Source organism: Rhinoderma darwinii, chromosome 5 (assembly GCF_050947455.1).
Source record: "Rhinoderma darwinii isolate aRhiDar2 chromosome 5, aRhiDar2.hap1, whole genome shotgun sequence".
NCBI classification, from domain to species: domain Eukaryota; kingdom Metazoa; phylum Chordata; class Amphibia; order Anura; family Rhinodermatidae; genus Rhinoderma; species Rhinoderma darwinii.
In genome coordinates, this window is record NC_134691.1 from 295,255,236 (window position 1) to 295,280,707 (window position 25,472).

General features: G+C 39.1%; 1 protein-coding gene across 2 annotated transcripts in view; it reads right to left on the reverse strand.

Annotated features, from left to right (window-relative positions):
- Positions 1-276: 276 nt before the first annotated feature.
- Positions 277-25,472, reverse strand: part of TMEM196 (transmembrane protein 196) — a 43,847-nt gene continuing 18,651 nt past the window's right edge. For both annotated transcript variants that reach the window (XM_075828671.1, XM_075828670.1), the window contains exons 2-4: positions 14,001-14,057; positions 11,464-11,706; positions 277-4,413 (exon numbers count right to left, since the gene is read on the reverse strand). In XM_075828671.1, the coding sequence (XP_075684786.1) occupies positions 4,354-4,413; positions 11,464-11,706; positions 14,001-14,057 (360 nt within the window). In that variant the 3' untranslated portion in view covers positions 277-4,353. The remainder of the gene's footprint in view (positions 4,414-11,463; positions 11,707-14,000; positions 14,058-25,472) is intronic.

Genomic DNA, 25,472 nt, shown 5'->3' on the forward strand with positions numbered 1-25,472 from the left:
ATGACTTAGTTGAACTCTCTTAGTTGAGAAAGTCCTTCACACTTTATTAAATATCAGGAACAGAAGCATACACTGTACAAAATATTAGTCTTTATTTATTTATTTATTTTGTATATAAAAAGGCATTCATTTCTAAATATTGCTTTCATAACAAAATTAATCAACCTGTAGATCAATGAATATATTTGATCTATAGCTGTAAAATGATACCTTCTAAAATATACAGTAATTCATTCATAAATTGAAGTTATAAACAAATTTGTTATTTATACACTGGGTATCATTATTATCCCTTGTACTATATTTGTCTTTAGAATGAAAGACATAATCATTGTCATATTTCTTATGACCTGCTAGAATGAATTTATGTTTGGGATAAATTAGATGGGAAAATGTTTCAGGCTTTGGTGCGTGGACATAAAAGTGGTCATCTGATATAAACATCTTAGAACTTTATTTTAGTGCTGAATATGTATATAATAAAAAGTTATTTATACCTCTGACAATTCTTACCATTCATGCATTCCTTTAGTTTGTACGAAATATAATCTGTATGTCATGTATATTATTATTACCCTTGGATGTAACATACCTATAACGCATCAATGGAGCAGGTCTGAAGTATCTCAGGGCAACAACAATATACAGCTCCCCGTTCTCATACAAAAACATGGGGCTGAAGAGCAATATAAATCTATGTATTTGGTGATATGCAAAGGGCATGTACATTTAAATGTAGCAGATTTGTTGCAGAAATGTCTGCGACTTTGCCATAGATCTAAATGGGTTTGTTTCTGCAACATGTACATGGATTTTTACAAACCCCATTCAGATGTACAGTATGGTAAAGTAGCACAAATGTCTGCAACAAATCTGCTGCATGCAAACATACGTTAGGAGACTAAGCCTTCTTTTAATCAAAATATGAGGACCCTTCCAAGATGTACTGTAGGTTGTATCTTTCAAAATAGAATGAATTACAATTGTAAAAATTTGTATTGAATTTTATATCATGTAATAATCTAATTGTCCAATATATGATTACTAAAATGCATTAGTATGATTATTATCAGAAATCAGAGATGTGTCCTTTTAAAGAGGACCTGTCAGCTGTCCCAATGTCTGCTTTAGTAAATATTGTATTCCCCATATAATAAAAATTCTATTGTATCTTCTGTTAAAACTCTGCACTCTGCTATTCCTCTATTATTTCTCCCGAAAATGTATGCATAAATTAATCACTGGGTGGTACCATTCCCCTTCTCAATAGGGTGTGTCCTGACGAATTCTGACTCTGTGAGCACTGATTGGAAATGGTCAGACTGTATGGGCACACCCTATTTACAAGGTGAATCGTAACATCCAGATTTCAATTTTTTCATACATTTCCAGGAGGAATAACAGAGGAACCTAAAAAATGTAATTTTCTAAGAAATAGTGCTTCAACATTGTTATTTTATGGGCAACTAAAATAGACATGTCAGGAAGACTGACATGTTCTCTTTAAAGAGCATTTCCACCTAAAATAATAAATATCACCATTAAATACAAGTTCTTGAGTCCTGATTTTCTATTAAGTTGTTTAAATTGTATTTCTCTGTTTTTTAGTTATATCTATTTCTAGAAAGCGGTATGGCAACCATAATGGCTACCATAGAAACTCATGTAGTGGTTGTCATCCAGCTTTACTTTTGTCCTGGGCCATACTGGCTGTAATGCTGGCCAATAGGGTTTGTGACTTTGACAAAACAGAAAGAGAATACATAGATATAATAGATGGAACTGAATAAAAGCTGATATAGTTATAACCAATCTTTACTAGATTCCTGAATGGTAAATATGTCTAGTTCTGCATTGATGTACACCCTGTCTTTATATCACTACAGTTTTGCTATTTAAAAGCTTGTGAAAGTTGGGTGATAGCCTCTAGAATGGCTGCAATGTTGACCATTACAGATTGACAAAACAGAAAGATAAAAAGTATACATATAAAATAAATATGTAATGCAACTGAATAGAATTTTTAACAGCTTGACAAAATAGAACAACGTAAGGACTTATGCCTCATGCACACGACCGTTGTGCCACTTGGGCCGTTTTTGACGGCATCCGAGTGGCACCCGATAGTCTTCACGGACCCATTCACTTTAGCGGGTGAATTGGGTCAATGAAAAATGATCCGAGTCTCCGATCCGAGGAAAGATAGAACATGTTCTATCTTTCCTCGGATCACTGACGGGATTCGGACAGCGCACACAGTCGTTTGCATGAGGCTTTAGGCTTTATTTACATTTCTATGACATACATTCTCCAATCCGTTATTAGTCCGCAAATACTGGCACATAAAGGAAAGCGGGAAACATTCCCTGTTTCCTTGTGGTGGGTTACATTCCAGTTTTTGGTGAACTATAATGGACAGAAAAACTGTTCTCAAGAATGCCACTCTAAATGAAGCCTTATATTTACAAGTCTTATTTCGATTTTTGGTAGAAATGAAAAACATTTTCAGTTGATTTCCATGCATCTTGGAGCTATTGTTAGTGTTAATATACATTTTTCCTAATGTATAAAATCACAGAAAAATTGTCTACAATTAATGGTGGTGTGTAATACTTATTCTATTCTTCTTTCTTTGGTCCAATCACATACACTTTAAGGTTGGCCGCATACTTTAGATCAAAGTTGGCCAAACCCACCGATTTCAGTGACATTGACCTAAGATTTAGCATGTATGAGGGTCTCCCGACAGTTCACCAATGGCAGACGTTAAGGTAAAGCAGTATTGTGCATGACGGAAATTAATATGCCTGATCCATTGTTCATCGGGGAGAAGAGGGACTCCCAAAGATATTTTTCAGATTCTTATTACCCTCTTTCGATTTAAATAAACATTGGGAGGTATTTAGAACATTTGGCTGAAAAATACGTAATGTGTATGGCCAGTTTAAGATTTTCTACAGAGAAACATGGAAAGAGACAATTATTGCGGATACTTAGGGTATGTTCACACGGCCTATTTTCGGCCATTTTTCGGGCCGTAAACTCCCAAAAAAATGGGCGAACGATCGGAAGCAGAACGCCTCCAAACATCTGCCCATTGATTGCAATGGGAAAAACTGTGTTCTGTTCCGATGGGCCATCTTTTTTATGCGGCCGTTTTGAAAAACGGCCGCGTAAAAAAAGGGCCACGAAAAAGAAGTGCAGGACACATCTTGGGATGTATTTGGAGCCGATTTTCATAGACTCTATTGAAAACAGCTCCAAAAACGACCGTAAAAAACGCAGCGAAAATCGCGAGTGGCTTAAAAAACGTCTGCTAATCAGGAGCTGTTTTCCCTTAAAAACAGCTCTATATTTTCAGACGTTTTTAGTCTAGCATGTGAACATACCCTGAGTGTTTCATAATGTGTACGACTGATGTCTGTTTGTATCCTAAGATAAAGGCTGCAGCACAAACCTGGAACCTCTATCAAGTACGAAAATGCCTGTTTTTGGGGGTATTTTTTTTTTTAGATGTGTAAAAGAACCATGTTTCTCGCTCGTTGAAAGGAGATTGGTGAAGCAAATTCTTAAATTATTAACTTAGAACAAATATCCCATTGATGCCGCTATCTCTGAAAATTTCTGACGAGGATTGTCTTTGTGTGCTTGTTCCTCTGCAGTTTATTGTAACATGTACGGTCAGCATTAATGCCCATGTGCTCTTCTTTACTTACCACCACAGAGCTCCTTGTCTCTCCGTAATACAGGCAGGTATTACGTATTTGAGTCTCCATTTAGATAAATGTAGAATTAATAATGTGGGACCCTGTCCATGAACCAATACATGTTTTTTTAAAACCATCATTTCTAAACCAGGGCTTTAAGTAGCGCCAAATAGCCCCATATTAGTGGTACAATGTGTAGGCGTGTATTATCTTTACTGACTGAATTAGTAATTATTCCTGTATATCCTGAAAACATTTCTTTGAAGGGTATCCGAGGACAGACGTCAAGCTGCCCTTAGTCTGATGCAAATTCTTACACTCAGAGTGACAGGAAACTTAACTTTGCAATGCTTATAAATGACTAGCTTTTTATGTATGCACTTGTTGAAACAGTGGGAAATGTCTACATATAATTTCTCTACATATATTTATAGAAGGCCCGGACTTCCCTATGTAATACGCTTGTGAAATGAAGGTTTGTGCATAATATTAAATGTGGTCAATCTGCGATAAAAAATATATCTTCATTGAAAGTCATTTTAGAAGGCGGTGTCCTGAAAGTTGCAGCAACCAAATGACATAAATCTAGTAAACATAACATTGTCTTATTATAGGTAGCGTACGAAATAATCTCATCAAAATAGAGCTAGGCACGTCCATTAAAAACAAGCTGTGCGCCTCCATTGCTAATGTTTTCAATGGTTTCCTGTTAAAAATAACAGAAAAATGTATGAGTTAATGACACAAATAGACATAAGTACAACTTTTTTTTACATATTAGAAAAAAAATACAGTCAGATATCTCTATTCGCCCCCCTAATAAGTCAACAGATTTTGAACACAAATGACACTTATACAGATTTTTTCGAGCCAGTATGCTCTTCACGTAAATTTTAAATCTACAATCCGTGATTAGCAGATTTTTTTAAAATACAATTTAAAAATGCTACTTGCATTCAAACCTTTTGCTTTGGAAGCTCCAAGTATGTAAAGATGAAAGATATTGTCCAAACATTTGGCTTACAGTTTACCTCTACCTGTGAATCATTAAGAAAGGTCAGCTTTTCCAGAAAAATTACCCCCCTTTTCAGCTACTATTAGTCAGACTGGTTTACTGACCAATCGGGTGATGTTAATGGAATAAAAGGATAGAATTTGTGGAAATTACAGCTTTATACCCTAAATTGGTAACTAACCTCCATTAAAGTAAATGTACCACTGCAGGGACATTTCTAGTTATACAAAAATCATTAGCTCTATCTAGGGAGTTCAGTTTGTCCGGTTCCTGTCCATATGCTAATAACGCCCATTAAATGTCCTGCACTTATACGCATGAAAGTTGCCCCCATGGTGGAGGGCCATGTCCCTGGAGACGTGTTAGACAACGCCGACCAGTAATCGTTAGATTACCCATCGTCTTGATAAATAGCACGAACTTCCATCTGTTGCTTGGTACCCTAGCTCATGTTGTATTATTGCTGTGTATGAGGAGAAGTGCCAAAGAACTAGCTGATTATAAAATTATAAAATTAATATAAAATATTATAGTATCTGAAAACCATCCATGTGAGAAGCTGACCCAAAATATTAGGACTTACTTAGCCGGAGAGAAAAGCAGGGGCTACCTGCTGATAATTGGATATGTTGCAGTAAATCATTAGGTTATTTTGACTACTACACATCCTCAATGTTTCTCTATGAGGAAAAAATTGTGGGGGACGCAATTAGTGCAAGGATTCTGACCATAGGAAACACTGCTGTAGTGCCACTGTCATTTAACTTTTATAAGTCATTTCTATTTTGGTTAATGGCTGCACAGTTTCTTTCTAGCTCTTAAAATTGAATTCTGTTATTTTGTATCACAAAAAAGATTAAAAAAATCAACCATAGTATAGAAGACTCCAATTAGATGCAATGTTTTAATTATGTTTATTTGGAGCCACCAGGATTGACCTAAGTAGTATTCAGTTGGCTAGCAACATCTTTGCTGCACCATTTTATATTCTTGAGGACACACAAGTTAAGGGTTGAAAGAGCTTAAAGGAACCAAAAATTCTCCTTACTCAAGCAGTTTGAAACACAGCAATGCAAATTATTCCTTTATGTCCTTGTTGGCCAACTGTGCATCTAGAACCACTGGCGTACAGCACAGACACGATCTTAAGAGTACAGGATTATGTTGTCCTCTCTTTAACTTTGTTGCATCCTAGGAACAGAATCTTTCAAGACCCACCTGCATAAAGCCATGGTTTCCTTATCTTGCACTGATGAAGGCTAATAAGCAGGAAACAGCTGTTTGCTTGTTGGAACAATGGCTCTTGACCAGGGTGTACAGAGTCTGGTTTAACAGATACCTATGCGTGACCTGGGGGAACCGTTTTGATACCATCAGATTGGTTAGTTTGAAAGTCTCTAATCTCAGTTTGTACCCAAAAAACACTTGGGGAGGGAAAATCCATTTGGTAAGTAAGATGAATTTCTTTCACTCTTTTGAGCACACTCAACTATGCCAGCTAAGCATAGCATTTTTATTATTTTTTTATAATAATGTCACTGTTTATTCATTTTTACACATCTGTGTGTAACTTGGATTTTAAAGTGCACTGCCCTCATGGGTATTACTCCTAGTTTTTCCATACCACCCCCCGCAAACTGGCTTAATCTGGGAACGCTAAGGGCTCTCCAAGCTTTTGGCGAGGGGAGGCTGCTTGTTTCTGAACCTCGTAGGATTTTCCCGTTTAAAAAGTTTGGGAATAGGTAGGGGACCCTCTTCTCCTTTTGGAATTGCAATGGACAACATAAGAATGAACACTTTTTTTGTGGCACTCTGGTGAAGAAAGATTGATCTCAGGTTTTCAAAAAGGAAAAAAAAAAGTTTCTGTGTTTTTTAGGCATCATTTAGACTGCTATAATGTGGCCACAAGACCTGGACCTCATGAATAGAGAATCAAAGTTAGATAACCATAGAACCCTTCTTGCAGTTTTACATCCATCTTAATGAGGCATAAGGGTACTTTTACAAAGGCAGATTTCCTGCCTGGTAATGAGCGCCAATCAATGATTGTTAACACAGTTGTTTCTCCCCATACAGTTTGCATCTTGTTGGCAGCACATACCCTGTTTACACAAGGAGATGAGCTACCCACAAATTATCATATTGTAGGCGGCATAAAAGACCTGATTAGCCGACAAACGGTTTGCTCAGTGGCGGATTATCATATGGGCGGTTCGGGCGGACGCCCGGGGCCTGAGGCTCCCAGGGGGACCCATGGCAGCCCGAACCGCACATAGTCCTATAAAACTATTCAGCGCGCTAGCGCTGCTAACTACCGCTACGGAGATGGGGAGAAGGAGCACGGAATTGGCCGGGATAGGGGTAGGTAGCAGGCATTAAGCACGTCTGCTAGTGCTTAGGACATGCCTCTCTGACACTGCGGGTGCTGCCATTGAGTAACAGAACAGCGACGGACGGCTGTTCTGTTACTCCAAAGCTGGAAGAGAAGCTGGAAAAGAAGAGCCGGGCGGTCACCGTGGCTGAGGTTAGTGGTACTGGCTATGGGGGGATAATAGTTTCCCCCCATAGAGCTCTCTTCAGTCAGTTAGACGCTCAACCCCCCCCCTTGCAGTATAGTAACTACTGAGGACCCTATGGGGGAAGGGGGATTATTCCTAGAGCCCTCTGCCTGCAGTCAGATGGTTAGACCCCCTTGCAGTATAACTCTCCCCCCCCCATAGAGCTCTCAGCAGTTATTATATTTTATATATATTTTTTTTATAAAAATGTGTGTTCACATTTAAAAACTTTATATTATAATTATATATATATATATATATATATATATATATATATATATATATATATATATATAATGTATGTGTGTGTATCAGTGTGATTGATTAATTTTCTTAAAAAATATTTTTCACTTTTTGAGATACAGCTGCTTTGTATCCTGTATCCGTCAGGTCAGCAGGACTGATGGGATCAGTAAAACGGGCGCTGCACTAAATTATAATCTTAGATGTGATAGGTTTGAGGTGGATCCTGCGTGTCACTGATCCTGTCAGTCCTGCTGACCTGACGAATACAGGATACAAAGCAGCTGTATCTCAAAAAGTAAAAAATATTTTTTAATAAAATCAATCAATCACACTGATACACACACATACAAAAGTGAGGAGACGTCTGAGTGGCAAATTCTGCAGAAATGAGTCATGGCCGGGAGAAGTCGTCATGAGTTCTGGACCGGATGGAGAAGAAAAGAGGAAAAAAAATACTAGAATCTGAGACGTCGTCACCTGTGAGTCACTAGATTTATAGAGAATCTGTCACCTCTCCTGACATGTTTATTATAGGAAATACTTGTATTTCACAAAAAGTCTTTCTGCAATCCAGGACTGATAGACAATTCCCCATGTTAGGAGGATGTGTCCCTGCACAGTGTGAGACTGTCAGTATGTAGGGACTCAGCCCTGTGAAAAGGGGAATCGTAACACCCATTTGGTAATGCTTGCCCAAAAAGGTAGTTTTAAAAATAGTTACGCGCGGCAGGGCGGCGGTGCGGAAGGGGTGCCCAAGTTTGGGTAACAGCCCAGGGCCCATGGTCTACTTAATCCGCCACTGGGTTTGCTCATCTGTTGGCTGATCGCTGCCATGTTTTTACATGCTCGTTCTCCCACAACGCACGTTTTCCCAATTATCGACCCGTGCAATAAGGCCTTTAGGCTGTGTCTCTGCTATATAAAAGCTGTTCCGGATGCACAGTTAGCCCAATGTGCTTGTCTTTACATTCTATACTAGAATAAGGAATTATTCCCTTCTCATTTAGATATGTTCATTAATCTGTTAGCATGTATGTCATTTCTGAAAGAAAGTATTACTGAGGATGAAATCCAAATCAACAAAATTTGAGAGCTCAGACCAACCCACTAATATAATCAAATAGACTAGCCCTTGTGGGAAATGCCAAATCCTCCATTAAGAATTTAATGTACAAAGCCTAGTGGAGCTCTAGTAAGAATGAAATGTTTAACTAAAACATATTGAAACCAGTGGCCATAATGCCTTAAGCTCCCTCCACATGGAGTCAATTGTAATTGAAAATCTGGACGCCTAATGATAATTTCATTCCTATTTGTAAAAGTAGCAATTATGGAGATCCCTTTATACAGAATGAATCCTAACCCTCATTAGTTTATACATCCTTTAAGGTCTAAACGTTATGATGAATACATACTTCAACCTAATTTCATCTATAAATGAAAACCATACGCTTGTGATGCTCATTTGAAATATTTTGCTGGTGAACGGAATGCATGAAATACTTTCCCTTTTGTCCACATCCCCAGGTACCTTTTACATTACTATTTGTAGCATATAATTTAATTTCCAGTACGCAAAAAAAAAAGCACAGCATTTCTGACAACTTCCAACTATAAACCAAAGCAAAATATTAGTCATATAATTTCCATTTCTTTTCTGTTGGTGTTAATTGGTATGCAGCAAAATGCAATGCACAAATCATTGCTATTGGCAATGGTAATGCCGCCCCTGTGATGTTGACATCTAGATTAGTATTTCTACAGTAAAAATTTTTGTTTCAGAAACTCATTACCAGAGTCGACATTGTCAGCATATTTCTATATGTATTATTTTTGCTATACCATGTTTTTATTGATAATTGACTCATTACCGTTATATTTTTATATATTTTTGTATGAATATTATTTACTATTTATTTAGAACTCCTGTATATTGGTACACGGTGTCCCTACAGTCCTATACTATGGAGCTCTAATCATTCCATGTTCCGCCATATGGTGCCTCCTAGCAGTGTTTCTAGGGAAGAATATCTCCATAATACGGCATCCGATGAATTGTACCACAATTTTTGTGTTTGTCAGCGTGAGCACAAAAAACTAGAACGGGGTTTAGGGGGCCCCATTCTAGAAAAAGATGCGGGTCCTGGAGGTGGGTCAGCATAAAGAAGTGACAGACATGCTGATTTCTGCATAATGTCACTTATTAGTTAATGTTAAGTAGTTATTGAGCATTTAGAACTTATACTTATGGAGTCCCTCCAGTATGAGTCCAAGTATATTCATATATTCACGCTCTCATCGCATCCCAGCCGCTGATTGACACTTTCCCACCTGTGCCGTGCTCCGTAAGTAGAATTTCTAAATTCTCAATAACTACTTAACATTAACTAATAAGTGGCAGCATGCTGTCTCCGACAGGGCAGCAAAGATATCTGATGCATCTAATTTTAGACAATAAAGCATGTGTTACAGAGAACAACACTAGACCACTTTTGTCACCTAACACTGTTTAATTGACACTGAGCGAACAGGAATCCAACACAATGTGATTTGGTAACCAGAGGTTTGACACTGCAGCAATAACAAAGATGGATACGAAACTACTGAAGCAGCATGAGCTCATTACCCTACTGATGACAGCATCCATATGGCAAAAGTTCAAGTGTTTATTAACACATATATGCAACATTTTGACCCGTGTAGAAGTCTTTGTACACCTATGCGGGTCGAATAGTTGCATGCGGTTTTGTTATGTGTTAATAAACACTTGAACTTTTGTCACATGAATGCTGTCATGGAGTTTCTTTAGGATATAAAGATTTAAAATGGGATTTTTGGACATTTTTGAATCTGCATCCATGGAAGTTGATTTGGATTGAGCTCGACACAATACCACTAAGTTATCATTGTGTCATCAAAGACTGTACACTGTTCTGGCTGCAACTGTTAGGGCTTGTCCACATGTAGTGGAATTGCGGCGTATTTTCCATCTGGAATTGCAGACAGAAAATACGCAGCAGAATAAAGTAGCAGCAAAGTTGGTGAGATTTAAAGAGGCTCTGTCACCAGATTATCAAATCCCTATCTCCTATTGCATGTGATCAGCGCTGCAATGTAGATAACAGTAACGTTTTTGTTTTTTTTTAAACGATCATTTTTGGCCAAGTTATGAGCAATTTTATATTTATGCAAATGAGCCTTTCTAATGGATAACTGGGCGTGTTATCTCTTATTTCCAACTGGGTGTGTATTGTGTTTGTACATTGCAGCGCCGATCACATGCAATAGGAGATAGGGATTTGATAATCCGGTGACAGAGCCTCTTTAACAAATCTTGTCCACACGCTGCGTAAAAATTGGCGAGCAGAAATTTACCTGCGGGGCATATTTTTTGGACCGCAGCATGTAAATTCCTGCTGCGGAAAGTGGACTGAATTGCTGCATTTTTCAGAGAAGATGTCACCATCCCCCAGCATTGAGAAAAATGCAGCAAAATACGCACCATTTTCTGCAGTCAAAACGCAGGAAATTGTGTGTTTTTGTCGCTGTGGAAATTCTTCTAGTTTTAGCTGAATTGCTGCAGAAATTCCGTGTGTAGACAAGCCCTAACAGTGTGACGCCTTAAGTCTGAGGTTATAGGCAATGTTATGGCCTACTACCATATTTAGTGCTCATGCAAACTGCTGTATTATGGCTCCATCCATTCTCTAGGTTATACGGAGCAAGAATGGGCCCATACTGTACCTCCATATACTTCCGGATTGGAATACATATTACAGAGAATATCTTCATAATACAGTGCCATAGAGGCACCATACAGCAGCAGGCTGTAATTTTAAGGGGTTTATTGTGGTGACATTTTCCCTTTAACTTGTAATACAATTTTTAGTAAGCAACTCAACCAATAAAATAGGAAATATTAACGCTGTCAATTTACCTTTTCTGTCATTTCATGAGAGTGATGAAGTGAGTGTTCTCTTTCTAAAAACATCCTCCTTTGCTCATAACTGGCTAGGCGACATGTAAGCCATGTAGATATAGTGCAGCCACTGATACCAATGCATGCAAGTGACAATGAAGCAAGGTGCAATGAGGATCTTTTGCTGAGGGCACGAAGAAATTGAATGTTTAAGATGCCTCCGATGAGTCCACATATACAGCAGGCAGAGAAAAGAATCATCTACATGGCAGAAATAAACAACAATGTAATCGGTAATTTTCTGCACGACAAAAGTGTGATTCACTCACCTTATAAAATAGAATAACATTGCAGCCAATAGAAAGAAGCAGAATCAAAGTTATCACATTGCAGCATGTAAATATAATCCACAGATAATCAAAATCATGGGGTAACACTGATGTTTTTTTTTCTTTTCAACATAACCCCCATTAAAGGGTTCAATTGAGCATTAAAATCTAACAGAAACGGTAGACTGCATCTCCATAATATCCACTTTCTATTGATTTGTGTCATTTTGGGGAAAATCCTTAACATGATCAGCGCTAGCCAATCAGATAGCAGGAGAGAGTGTCTTGGACTACCGAAGTTCAGTACCGAAGCCATCCTGAATGACAAAAGAGGGGGCCCGGGAATCCGTGGATGGGCGGCACAACAAGCAAAACAAAGGGCACCAGGTAACATCACTGCATTCCCCCGCAAAGGTAAAATTTGTAGGAAAAAATGGAGGGTCAATTTATGTGGATTTGACCATGCTCAGTGCACCCAGAGCACAATTTGTTCTTTAAAACTAGCAGAGCACAGCAGTATGGATACAGAGGTGATAGAAGTGAATTTGAAATGAGCGATATTGGACTACAATGTGTTAATTTCAGCAAATAAATATTAACAATATCATGGAAAAATGATGCCAACTGCTAATGAAAACAGATTTTTATTTTGCTGTGTGTTTCTGTTTTTTGTATAATTTTACAAAACAAATAACGTAGCATTTAATATATTTTTTTTATAAAACGGAATGTACATTTTTTTAACAATTATTTATATTTTTTAACATTGTTCACCAAACACTCTAAATTACATTATTTTTACTGTACAGGTTGAAACAATTAATACCAGATATGTGTATGTTTTTTTCATGTTTTTAAGTAACTGTGTTTATTCTTTTTTTTTTCTGTTTCATTGATTAATTTTTTTTATTTTTTTTCACTGGAGGACTTTTACATATAATTTTTATTTTTTCATTATAATGCAGTAGAATAACTGTGTATTTCAATACATTATAGCCTGTGCACAGATACGTTAATGGAAGCTCCTGGGCCCCAATGCAAAATTTGTAACAGGGCCCCAACCAACCATGTGGCATTTATAACATCGGTACATTCACCAGGGCCCGGGTGCGATTGCTACCTCTGCACCCCTGTTGCTACACCCCTGCCTGTGCACATGCCCTCAAAGGAATTGTTTCAGTATAGTTTGTAATAAAAATTAGAACAACCCTAGAAAGAAATGGAAACCACTTTTTTAATCCATGCACAAAGAGGGCTCTCTTTTCCCTCCAGTCACCATGTAGCATCATAAACGGCATGGTACACATTCAATGTGTTTTTAACATATTTTCTTTTTCCTTACATATGATTTTTTAATAAGGGACAGCATACAATCCTCAAAAAATTACTTTTACAGCACTCAAATGTCTCCATTTAATTCAATTCCATGCGGATACACTGCCAGGAGGGGAATGGGCGTAGCAGTAAACACTAATGGTCGAGAAAGGTGGGGGTCTCCTGAAAGGTTCCTCAGGTATGCTGCTACGCCAATTCTTCACCTGGCAGCGTTTCTGCGGAATTGAGCCATATGGAACCACAGAACAGTGTTTTATTACACTTATGGCGGATTTACACGAGCGTGTGCGTTTTGCGCGCTCAAGAAATGTGGCGTTTTGCGCGCACAAAAGGCACTTAACAGCTCTGTGTGTCATCACCATCATTATGACACTCTGTTTGTATGTTTGTAAACAGAAAAGCACGTGGTGCTTTTCTGTTTTCAATCATACTTTTTACTGCTGTTGCGCGAATCACGCGCGTCCCACGGAAGTGCTTCTGTGTGGTGCGGTGATTTTCACGCACCCATTGACTTCAATGGGTGCGTGATGTGCGAGAAAATCACGCGCGTTGCACGGACGTATATCACGTTTGTGTAAATCCACCCTTAGACATTGTATTCACTACTGGGTAAATATGAAAAGGATTTTTTTTTTTTTTGCTGATTGTATGCTGCTCACAAATACAAAAATCATATAAAAGAAAAAGAAAACAAGTTTAATACATTGTTTCAGGAAAGTCATGGTGGCTTTTGTTAGGCCAAGCATTGCCCCATAAAATTGGCACCATTGCCGGGGCTGACGATTGTTACACAAAGGGATGCCCAGCTCTTGGTTGGTGCTGCAATTGATATTAATTGTAGCATCGCAGGGGATTTATGACCAGGATCAGAGTTAGGTATTAGGTACTTACTATGAGTCCCGATTTCTTTTTGGCGCAGAAGATTCCACAAACTCCGCAAATGAGAAACTGCAATAATGAAGAATAATATATTAAATGAGTAATCTCACACTCTGTGGACATTATGAGTAGTTATTTATTTAGGTACGATTGTTTCACGTTCTTTTAGGGCTTGTCCACACATAACGGAATTGCTGCAGAAAATGTCTTCAGCAATTCCGCAGAAACTAGCAGAAATTCCGCTAAAAAAACCTGCACAATTTCCTGCCTTTTTTACTGCAGAAAATGGTGCGGATTTTGCTGTGTTTATCACAATGTTAGGAGATGGTGATATCTCCTCTGAGAAGTGCAGCAATTCAGTCCTCTTTCCGCAGCAGGAATTTCTGCTCAGAAATTTTATGTAGCGTGTAGATGAGATTTGTTAAGGCTGGATTCACACGAGCATGTCCGGTCCATAAAGGATGGAACGTATTTCAGCCGCAAATCCCGGGCCGAACACACTGCAGGGAGCCGGGCTCCTAGCATCATAGTTATATACGACGCTAGGAGTCCCTGCCTCGCTGCAGGACAACTGTCCCGTACTGTAATCATGTTTTCAGTACGGGACAGTAGTTCCACGGAGAGGCAGGGACTCCTAGCGTCGTACATAACTATGATGCTAGGAGCCCGGCGTGTGCGAGTGCAAAAAACGCAGCATTTTTTGCGCGTTGCAGTTCCGTGTGTCATAAGTGTTTGGTGCGTGGCTGTGTGATTTTCGCGCATATGGCATCGTTATGACACTGTTTTTATGTTTAGAAACAGAAATGAAGGAGGTGCTTTTAATTTTACCTTCATTTTTTGAGCAACTGTTGCGGAAGTGCGTCCGTGTGCCGAGCTTGGTTTTCACACACCCATTGACTTCAATGGGTGTATGATGCGCGAAAACCGCTCAAGTATAGGACATGTCGTGAGTTTTACGCAGCGGAAACACGCTGCGTGAAAATCACGGACTGTCTGAACGGCCCCATTGAGTTACATAGGAAACTGCCTAGGAAATCCAACAGGTCAAGTAATACAAAACACAAGGGGTGCTCAACTCAGGAAACAAAAAGTCCATTTAGTCCATTGCAATCAGAAATTGTTCCTGATAATCCACCTAGCCACTTTCTGGAGTAGTAATTTGTGGAATATCTGCGTGGAATATCCACTCTTTCTTTATCCCTGCAAACAAAAGGATGTTTGAGTTCCCTCTATGCACATTTCTGAAATGTTCTATTAGGGCATGACCAGACGTGGCGGAATTGCTCTGGAATTCTGCTGCGGACAGTCCGCAGCGGAAATACGATGCGTACACGTTTCTCCATAGCTTTCCACAGCTTTTTAGTTGTGTTCGTTTACACGTTGCGGACAATTCCGCTGCGGAGCATAGGCTGCGGTGCGGAATTTGGTGTCCGCAGCATAGACTGACTGTTGCGGACTTGTTGCGGACTCATTGCGGAATTTCTCCATTGACTTCAATGGAGAGTCAAAATTCCGCAATGAAGCAATTGGTTTTACTAACATGATAGTTCTTCATTCTGGCTGGACCTATGTATTTCTAGGTCTACAGCCAGACTGAGGAAGTCAATAGGGCTCCCGTAATTACGGGTGACTACGTGTGTGCACCCGTAATTACGGGAGCGTTGCTATGCGACATCAGTAAATAGTCACTGTCCAGGGTGCTGAAAGAGTTAAACGTTCAGCAGTAACTGTTTCAGCACCCTGGACAGTGACTTCCGATCACAATATACATCAACCTGTAAAAAAATCAAAGTTCCTACTTACCGAGAACTCCCTGCTTCTTCCACCAGTCCGGCCTCCCCGGATGACGTTTCAGTCCAAGTGACGGCTGTAGCCAATCACAGGCTGCAGCGGTCACATGGACTGCCGCGTCATCCATGGAGGTCGGGCTGGATGTTGAAAGAGGGATGCGTCACCAAGGCAACGGCCGGGTAAGTATGAATTTATTTTTATTTTACTAGGGAAAGGGGTGTCCCTTCTCTCTATACTGTACTGATAGAGAGAAGGGAAGTACTTTCCCTTCAATACGCAACGGCTAATCCCCATCAATTTAATGCCGATTTTAGGCAAAGCCGCAACAGAATCTGCAACGCAGATTCTGTGCGGCATTGATGCGGACAGTGTATGCAGAACTCCGCCACATCTGGGCATACCCTAAATCTCATGTGAAGAAACGTTATAGTTTTTACCTATATAAAAATAGCCGCATGGGCAGAAAATTACATACACCACAAAAAAGGATTTACAGTTGATAAACTTTCGTACACTCACGTCCACACCTCCAATCTTAAAGGACTTTGATTTGAACATGAAGTGGCAGTGATTACAATGGCCGCGATTATAATTACCTTTCGGTACAGATTTATCCAACCAAGTCCCACGGTCATTATATAGTATACTACTTACAAATAAGTCCCTGATGTTCTTGCTACATCTGAAACTTATGAAAGGTTTATTAAACGCTACATCTTTTAGGTCTAAATTCCTCTTTACAATGTGCCAGTTTTTATTAATGGCAAATTTTATAGCTGATTCCAACGGGCTAAACTGAAAGGAAAATGCAAATACATAGATTTGCATTTTCTATTCAGTTTAGCCCATTAGAATCAGCTATAAAATCTGTCATTAAGGCCTGATTCACACAAACGTGTAAAACGTCCGTGGGACGGCCGTTGAAACAGCGGCTGTCCCACGGACCTATGTTATTCAATGTGGCCGTTCACACAGCCGTTGTTTCAAGTATGGGGGATGCGTGACATCGCATCCCGCAGCACAGAGTGCGGATGCACCTCGGACGTGAAAAACTGCAGTTTTTCACATCCGAGATGCGCAGCGTTCGTGTGAATCAGGCTAATAAGAACTGGCAGATTGTAGAGAGGAATTTAGACCTCAAAGATGATACGGCACTAGGCGATGAAGAGTTCTCAGGCGCGAAGAGCGGTAAGTAAATTGAAGAATTGTTTTAGTAAGGGGGCCCATATAGTTTAACCTAAGGGTATTTTCACACGCTAGCTGTCATTTACGGCTGAAATGACAGCCTGTTTTCAGAAGAAAACAGCTGCGTCGTTTCAGCCGTAAATGCTCCTCCTCGTAATATGCGAGGCGTCTGTGACGCTCGTATATCTTGAGCTGCTCTTCATTGAGTTCAATGAAGAACGGCTCAAATTACGTGGCAAAGAAGTGTCCTGCACTTCTTTGCCGAGGCAGTCAATTTACGCGTCGTCGTTTGACAGCTGTCAAACGACGACACGTAAATTACAGGTCGTCTGCACATTACGTCGGCAAACCCATTCAAATGAATGGGCAGATGTTTGCCGACGTATTGTAGCCCTATTTTCAGGCGTAAAACGAGGCATAATACGCCTCGTTTACGCCTGAAAATAGGTCGTGTGAACCCAGCCTAATAGAAATTACATAGGCCCCAGTTACTACAGTAGCTCTGATGCTGAGAACCAAAAAATGACAGTGATTGCACAATAATCTTTTATTGACAGACATGGTGCAGTGGGGGGGGGGGGGGGGTTGCGGGCAACTATGACTGCTTTGAAGTGCAGTTTTGGAACCTTTAATAATATTACATATGGTTTGGTCATGTCATTTGATTTGAAATTTATTTAAAGAAGCTCTGTCACCAGTTTAGAATTTCCCTATCTCGTACCTAATCTAATAGGCACTTTAATGTAGATAACTAATGTATATTTTTTTTTTAATAAAACATGTTTATTTTTGACCAACTTATGAACATTTTAAGATTTATGCAAATTAGTTATTAATGCCCAACTGGGAGTTTTTTCAATTTTCACCAAGTGGGTGTTGTAAAGAAAACTGTATGACGCTGACCAATCAGCGTCATACACTTCTTCTCATTCCAGCCCAGCTTGATCCACAGCACAGCGTCAGACTGTGTAGGGACCCGTCCTGATGGCACATAGAAAAGTTCTTAGAAAAGATGCTGAATTATTATTAGTTCTTGAGGAATACAAGTATTTACAAAAACAGACATGTCAGGAGAGCTTGGACATGGTTTTCCCATGTTGGGCATTTATGGCATATTCACATTTATGACATATTCATGTGATAAATGTGGATCTGATCTTTATGCATGGGGGTCCTTCTTCAATATTAAGGCCTTTTGACTTGAGCTACTGTATATAACTTCTACAACAGGCAAATGAATACCTGTTTTACCCTAAGTCCCGCCCCCCCCCCCCCCATTTAAAGTCACCAGTGAGAGCTCCAGCCTCACATATTATCTTGGCAGCAAGACCTGTGATCGTCAGATCCTAGAAATCCATTTTGCAACTTAACTTTTCAGAACTGCACAGTCATGTAAATTTCTCCTGCAAGATGGAACAAGTATTAGCTTTATGACCCACCCAGATGGAATATTTCCTAAGGAAATGGAAGACTTGGCTTGTATAAAAATGCATTCAGTGTGAATATCTTATTCTGCACAGGACATACCAGAGGATTACAGCGGAACAGCTTATTTATTTGGTCTGAATATACTGCAACAACAAGATTTTATATAATTTGACTGACTTCTTGGTAGCAAGTACAGAGTGCTTTATACTGCCAAAATCTAGAGCCACAACTAAACTCTCATACACGTTAAACTTTACATACACGTTAAAATAAAGCAATAATATGGCAGCATACTTACATTCTGTCATACAATAACCAGCAATACTACAGACACACCTATTAGCGCTCCACTATGAATCACGAATGTACATCACTTAAAGAGGCTCTGTCACCAGATTTTGCAACCCCTATCTCCTATTGCAGCAGATCGGAGCTGCAATGGAGATAAGAGTAACGTGTTTTTTTTTTTTTTAAACGAGCATTTTTGGCCAAGTTATGACCGTTTTTATATTTATGTAAATGAGGCTTTCTAAAGTACAACTGGGCGTGTTTAAAGTACAAGTACAACTGGGCGTGTATTGTGTTCGTTACAGCTGGGCGTTTTTACTTCTTTTACTAGCTGGGCGTTGTGTATAGAAGTATCATCCACTTCTCTCCACAACGCCCAGCTTCTGGCAGTGCAAAGACACAGCGTGTTCTCGAGAGATCACGCTGTGACGTCACTCACTTCCTGCCCCAGGTCCTGCATCGTGTCGGACGAGCGAGGACACATCGGCACCAGAGGCTACAGTTGATTCTGCAGCAGCATCGGCGTTTGCAGGTAAGTAGCTACATCGACAAAAAAAACAAAAAACTTTACTCTTATCTCCATTGCAGCGCCGATCTGCTGCAATAGGTGATAGGGGTTGCAAAATCTGGTGACAGAGCCTCTTTAAAGGACTGTCTAGTTCAATAGGGGGTTTTGAGGTAATAGAGAAAAGATCCCTATTCAGTACGGCACTCTTAAAAACATAACTGAGAGCCACTGCAATAAGCAGCTCTACCTCTGGAGCCCTGTGGATCAGGTCCTATTTACTGTTCCTATGAAGTGATTATAAGTGTAAGCATCTATATACATATGCCCAAAGGACTGAAACGTTATAATTAAAGGGCGAGGTTCAATCTATTATTCATAGTATTCAACGTAATTATAAGTATAACCGTTAATTTATACAGGCCTACAGGATTGGAACTGTATTGAAAAGTCTCAATTCTAACTCTTTTTATATTGTTAGATTTTATAGTAGAGTTAAGGTCCTCTTAGACGGCCCGTCCTGGGCCTTGTAAACAAGTGCCGATCAACGATACAGCTCGTGGATCGGCGCTCGTTTGCGCCTTTCACAAGGAGCTATTATGAAGACGAGCGCTTATTACTACGATCGCTCGTCCCCATACATTATTATCATGTCGACAGCACGTCTCCTTGTTTATACAGGGAGATGTGCTGCCGACAACGATAATATTTGTTATTTTTAAAACGATACGATCAGCAGATGAACGAGCATTTGCTTGTTTAGACAGGGCAATTATCGTGAATGAGTGTTCTATGAACGAGCATTTGCCCGATAATTGGCCCATGTAAAAAGGCCTTATTGTATAGGACTGGATGTTTGCTTGAATTGGCTAGGAACTGAATCTGTATACTTCAAAGGTCACTATTGTCCATCCATTGTTTATGTAACGTTACGATTCTTACTTAAATTTGATGAACCCCCTTTCCGCACCTTGACGTAACTGCATGTCGAGGTGTGCAGTAACTTTGCGCACCTCGACGTACAGTTACGTCAGTGCTTTGACAGTTAACTGCCGCGTGGCGCTACACTGCAGCGGCGGTTAACTATGCAGAGTGTCTGTCCTGCATTCCCCGTTGCCGATCAGCGGCCCATCGCCGCTGATTTAGTCAGTTAACCCCTTAAATGCGGCATTCGATTCTGATCGCCACATTTAAGGTGTTTAGTGCAGATCGGCAGCCCACACGTGAAATCACGGGGGCTGGCAATGGTACCCATGGCAACTGGACGCCAGACAATGGCTTCCGGGCTGCCATGTACAGAAGCCTATGAGGACCAGCCGGAGGCTGGTCGTCGTAGGCTTCCTGTCAGAGTGACTGTCACATCACAATGACAGTTAGAACACATTACACTACGTGTGTAGTGTAATGTATTCCAGCAGCGATCAGAGCTGCAAGTCTAAATGTCCCCTAGTGGGACAAGTAAAAAAAAGAATAAAAATGTTTTAAAAAAAAGTGTAAAAATAAAAGTTATAAGTGACATAAACAAGAACTGCTTTTTTTCCTATAATAAGTCTTTTATTATAGGAAAAAAATGAACACGTAAAAAAAAGTACGCATATTTGATATCACCCCGTTCGTAATGACCCCAACTATAAAACTATAATATTATTTTTCCCGCACGGTGAACACCGCAAATAAAATAAACAAAAAACTATGCCAGAATCACTATTGTTTTGGTCACCACCCCTTCCAAAATATACAATAAAAAGTGATAAAAATGTTGCATGTGCGCTAAAATAGTACCAATAAAAACTACAACCCATCCCGCAAAAAATAAGCCTTTACACAGCTTTTTTGACTGAAAAATAAAAAAGTTATGGCTTTCAGAATATGGTGACACAAAAAAATATTTTATTTTATAAATAAGTTATTTTATTGCATAAAAAACACTGCAAAATGTAAAAAAAACGATTTACATATGGTATTGCCGTAATGGTATCGACCCGCAGAATAAACTATAATGGTAATTTATAGCCCAGGATGAGCGCCGTAAAAAATAAATAAAAGACAGCCAGAATTTATGGTTTTTGGTCATCTTGCTTGCCGAAAAATGGAATAAAAAGTGATCAAAAAAATCGCATGTACCCCAAAATGGTACCAATGGAAATGACAGATTGTCCCGCAACAAATAAGACCGGCTCTGGTGGTGAAAAAAGAAAAAAAGTTCCGGCTCCCAGAATATGGCGATGCAAAATGTGCAGTGTTCCAATAGCGGATAAGATCAGGCGCCATTTATAAGTGCGACACTGGCCACATATCTGCAGATCATTATTTATTTACCCCATTATTATACCCTCTTATTATGCCCCTGATGTACTCTGCCCAGCCTTCATATGCCCCCACATTATAAACTGAAATACCAGCAAAACGCCAGAGCTACTACCAAGCAAAATCTACGCTCCCTAAAGCCAAATGCCGCTCCCTCCTTTCTGAGCCCTACAGCGTGCCCAAACAGCAGTTTACGTCCACCGATATGGCATCGCCATACCCGGGAGAACCCGGCTAATATTTTATGAGGTATTTGTGGCACAAACTGGGCACAACATATAGTGCACTAAAATGGCACATCAGTGGAAAATTTTAATTTTCACTCTGCACTATCCACTGCGCATTAAACCCTTCGCACACCATGACTTAATAGCATGTCATGGTGTGGGGGGTGATATATGGAGCATCTCACGCGCTGAGCCCGTGTCATACACTGTGGGTGTCAGCTGTGTATTACAGCTGATACCCGGGACTATCGGACAGAAACAGCGAGCCTGTACATGAGCCTGTACAGGAGCCTGTAAAAATCACAATATACTGCAATACATTAGTATTGCAGTGTATTCTACCAGGGATCTAATGATTGCTGGTTCAACTCTCCTATGGGGACTAATAAAATGTGTAAAAACAAAAGTAAATAGTTATTATTAGTGGAAAAGATTAAATAAACATTTTTTCTCTAAAGTAATGTAAAAAAATAAAACAAAATACACAAAATTGGTATCACTGCGTCCGTAAAAGTCCAAACTATTACAATATACCATTATTTAACTCGCACGGTGAACGCAGTGAAAAATAAAGAATTTTAAACTGCAAAATCGCTGTTTTTTGGTCACCTTGGCTCTAACCAAAAAATGTAATAAAAAGTGCTTCAAAAGATGTATGTACCAAAAAATTGTACCAATAAAAACTATAGCTCGTCCCGCAAAAAATAAGCCCTCACACCGCTCTATTTATGGAAAAATAAAAAAGTTATGGCTCTCGGAAAGCGGGGAGGAAAAACGAAAAAGAAAAAGCAAAACATGGATCAGTTCGGAAAGGGTTAATTATTTTCTAATGAAAGAAAACATTTATGACTACATATGGGGTATAGCTGTACTCGGTTGAAATTGCTTTACAAATGTTGGGGTGCTTTTTCCTCCTTTATCCTTTGTGAAATTGAAAAAAATTCAACATTTTAGTGGAAATAATTCTAATAAATTCTGCAAAAGATGTGTGGGGTCTAAATGCTCACTATACCCCTAGATAAATTCCTTAAGTGGTGTAGTTTCCCAAATGGGGTTACTTTTTGGGGGCTTCAACTGTTTTGGTCCCTTGGGGGCTTTGCAAATTCATCATGACACCCAAAAACGATTCCAGCTAAATTTGAGCTCCAAAAGCCAAATAGCGCTCCTTCCCTTCTAAGCCCCGGTGTGGGTCCAAACAGCACTTTATTACCACATATGGCGTATTTACGTAATCGGGAGAAATTGTTTGACAAATGTTGGGGTGCTTTTTCTCCTTTATTCCTTGTAAAAATAAAAAATTTCTACATTTTTACAGAAAAAAAGTTAATTTTTACCTTTACAGACTAATTCCAGTAAATTCAGCAAAACAACTGTGGGGTCAAAATGCTAACTATTCCCCTAGATAAATTCCTTGAGGGGTGCAGTTTCCAAAATGGGGTCACTTTTGTAGGGTTTCCACTGTTTATCCCTCCAGTGCATTGCAAACGTGACACGGTACTGAAAACTATTCCAGCAAAATCAGAAATCCAAAATCCAAATGGCGCTCCTTCTCTTCTGAGCCCTGCTGTGGGTCCAAACAGTAGTTTATTACCACATATGGGGTATTTCTATAATCGGAAGAAATTGCTTTACCTATTTTGGGGTGTTTTTTCTAGTTTATTCCTTGTAAAAATGAAACATTTCTACGTTTTTTCACAAAAAAAGTAGATTTTCATCTTCACATACTAATTCAAATGAATTTAGCAAAAAAAACTGTGTGTTCAAAATGCTAACTATTCTCCTAGATAAATTCCTTGAGGGGTGTAGTTTCCAAAATGGGGTCACTTTTGGAGGGTTTCCACTGTTTATCCCTCCAGTGCATTGCAAACGTGACACGGCACTGAAAACTATTCCAGCAAAATCAGAAATCCAAATGGCGCTCCTTCTCTTCTGAGCCCTGCTGTGGGTGCAAACAGTAGTTTATTACCACATATGGGGTATTTATATAATCAGAAGAAATTGCTTTACATATTTTAGGGTGTTTTTTCTACTTTATTCCTTGTAAAAATTAAACATTTCTAAGTTTTTTCACAAAAAAAAGTAGATTTTCATCTTCACATTCTAATTTAAATAAATTTAGCAAAAAAACTGTGGGTTCAAAATGCTAACTATACCCCTAGATAAATTCCTTGAGGGATGTAGTTTCTAAAATGGGGTCACTTTTGGGGGGTCTTTACTGTTTTGGCACCACAAGACCTATTCAAACCTGACATGGTGCCTAAAATATATTCTAAAAAAAGGAGGCCCCAAAATCCACTAGGTGCTCCTTTGCTTCTGAGGCCGGTGTTTCAGTCCATTACCGCACTAGGACCACATGTGGGATATTTCTAAAAACTACAGAATCTGGGCAATAAATATTGAGTTGCATTTCTCTGGTAAAACCTTCTGTGGTACAGAAAAAAATGTATTACAAATGAATTTTGGCAAAAAAAAAATGAAACTTGTAAATTTCACCTCTACTTTGCTTTAAATCCTGTGAAACGCCTAAAGGGTAAAAACACTTTCTGAATGTTGATTTGAATACTTTGAGGGGTGCCGTTTTCAAAATGGGGTGATTTATGGGGACTTTCTAATATATAAGGCCCTCAAACCGCTTCAGAACTGAACTGGTCCCTGAAAAAATAGGCTTTTGACATTTTCTTGAAAATATGAGAAATTGCTGCTAAAGTTCTAAGCCTTGTAACGTTCAAGAAAAATAAAAGAATGTTCAAAAAATGATGCTAACATAAAGTAGAAATATGGGAAATATAAACTAGTAAGTATTTTGTGTGGTACTACTATCTGTTTTACAAGTAGATACATTTAAATTTAGAAAAATGCTAATTTTTGCTAATTTTCTCTAAATCTTGGTATTTTTTCACTAACAAAGTACAATATGTCACGAGAAAACAATCCCAGAATCACTTGGATAGGTAAAAGCATTCCAGAGTTATTACCACATAAACTGACACGTCAGATTTGAAAAATCGGCATCGTCCTGAAGGCCAAAACAGGCGCAGTCCTGAAGGGGTTAAAGTAGCACATAGAGTTTTTTTTACATTGTTTGTGTTTCATATGTGTGCCTGCCTAATATTTACTATCACAAAGGTAAGTAATATATTATATTTTTACTGTAGTTACATTGGTTGTACTAAAGTAATTAAGTCATTTCCGCTGGAGCCAGACATGGGTCCCTAGGGTCTATTGATCCATTTTCACTCTATCAAGATCAATACAAGTTATTTGTCTTTCTTATAGCTAAAATGCATATACACATGTTCAAAAATACATAAGCTTATATCAAATGATACAAACATTGCAGTACCAACCTCAAGCTACAGGATACACAAGCTACAGGATACACAGTGCTGCTGTTTTTGTGTTTGTTCCTTATACTTACTATAAGTAATTAAATGTTAAATAAATGGAATTCTGTGCGGAAATTCCACAGCATTTACAGTAGCAGCAAAGTAAATGAGATTTGAACAAATCTAATGCACATGCCTCAGAAAAAATCTGCAGCGAACACGTCCATAAATTCACCTGCGGTGCAGAATTTAAATCTGCAGCATTTCAATTTATGGTGCCTATTGGTTGCTCTTGTGTTGCAGTTTTTCCCCATTGAATTCAATGTGTATGTGAAACCTGAAAAACAAATAGCCAAGTGGTGCGACTTTTCCAGCGGAAACGCTGCTTTTCCGCTGCAAAAATTGCAAATAATTTTACACGAAAAAA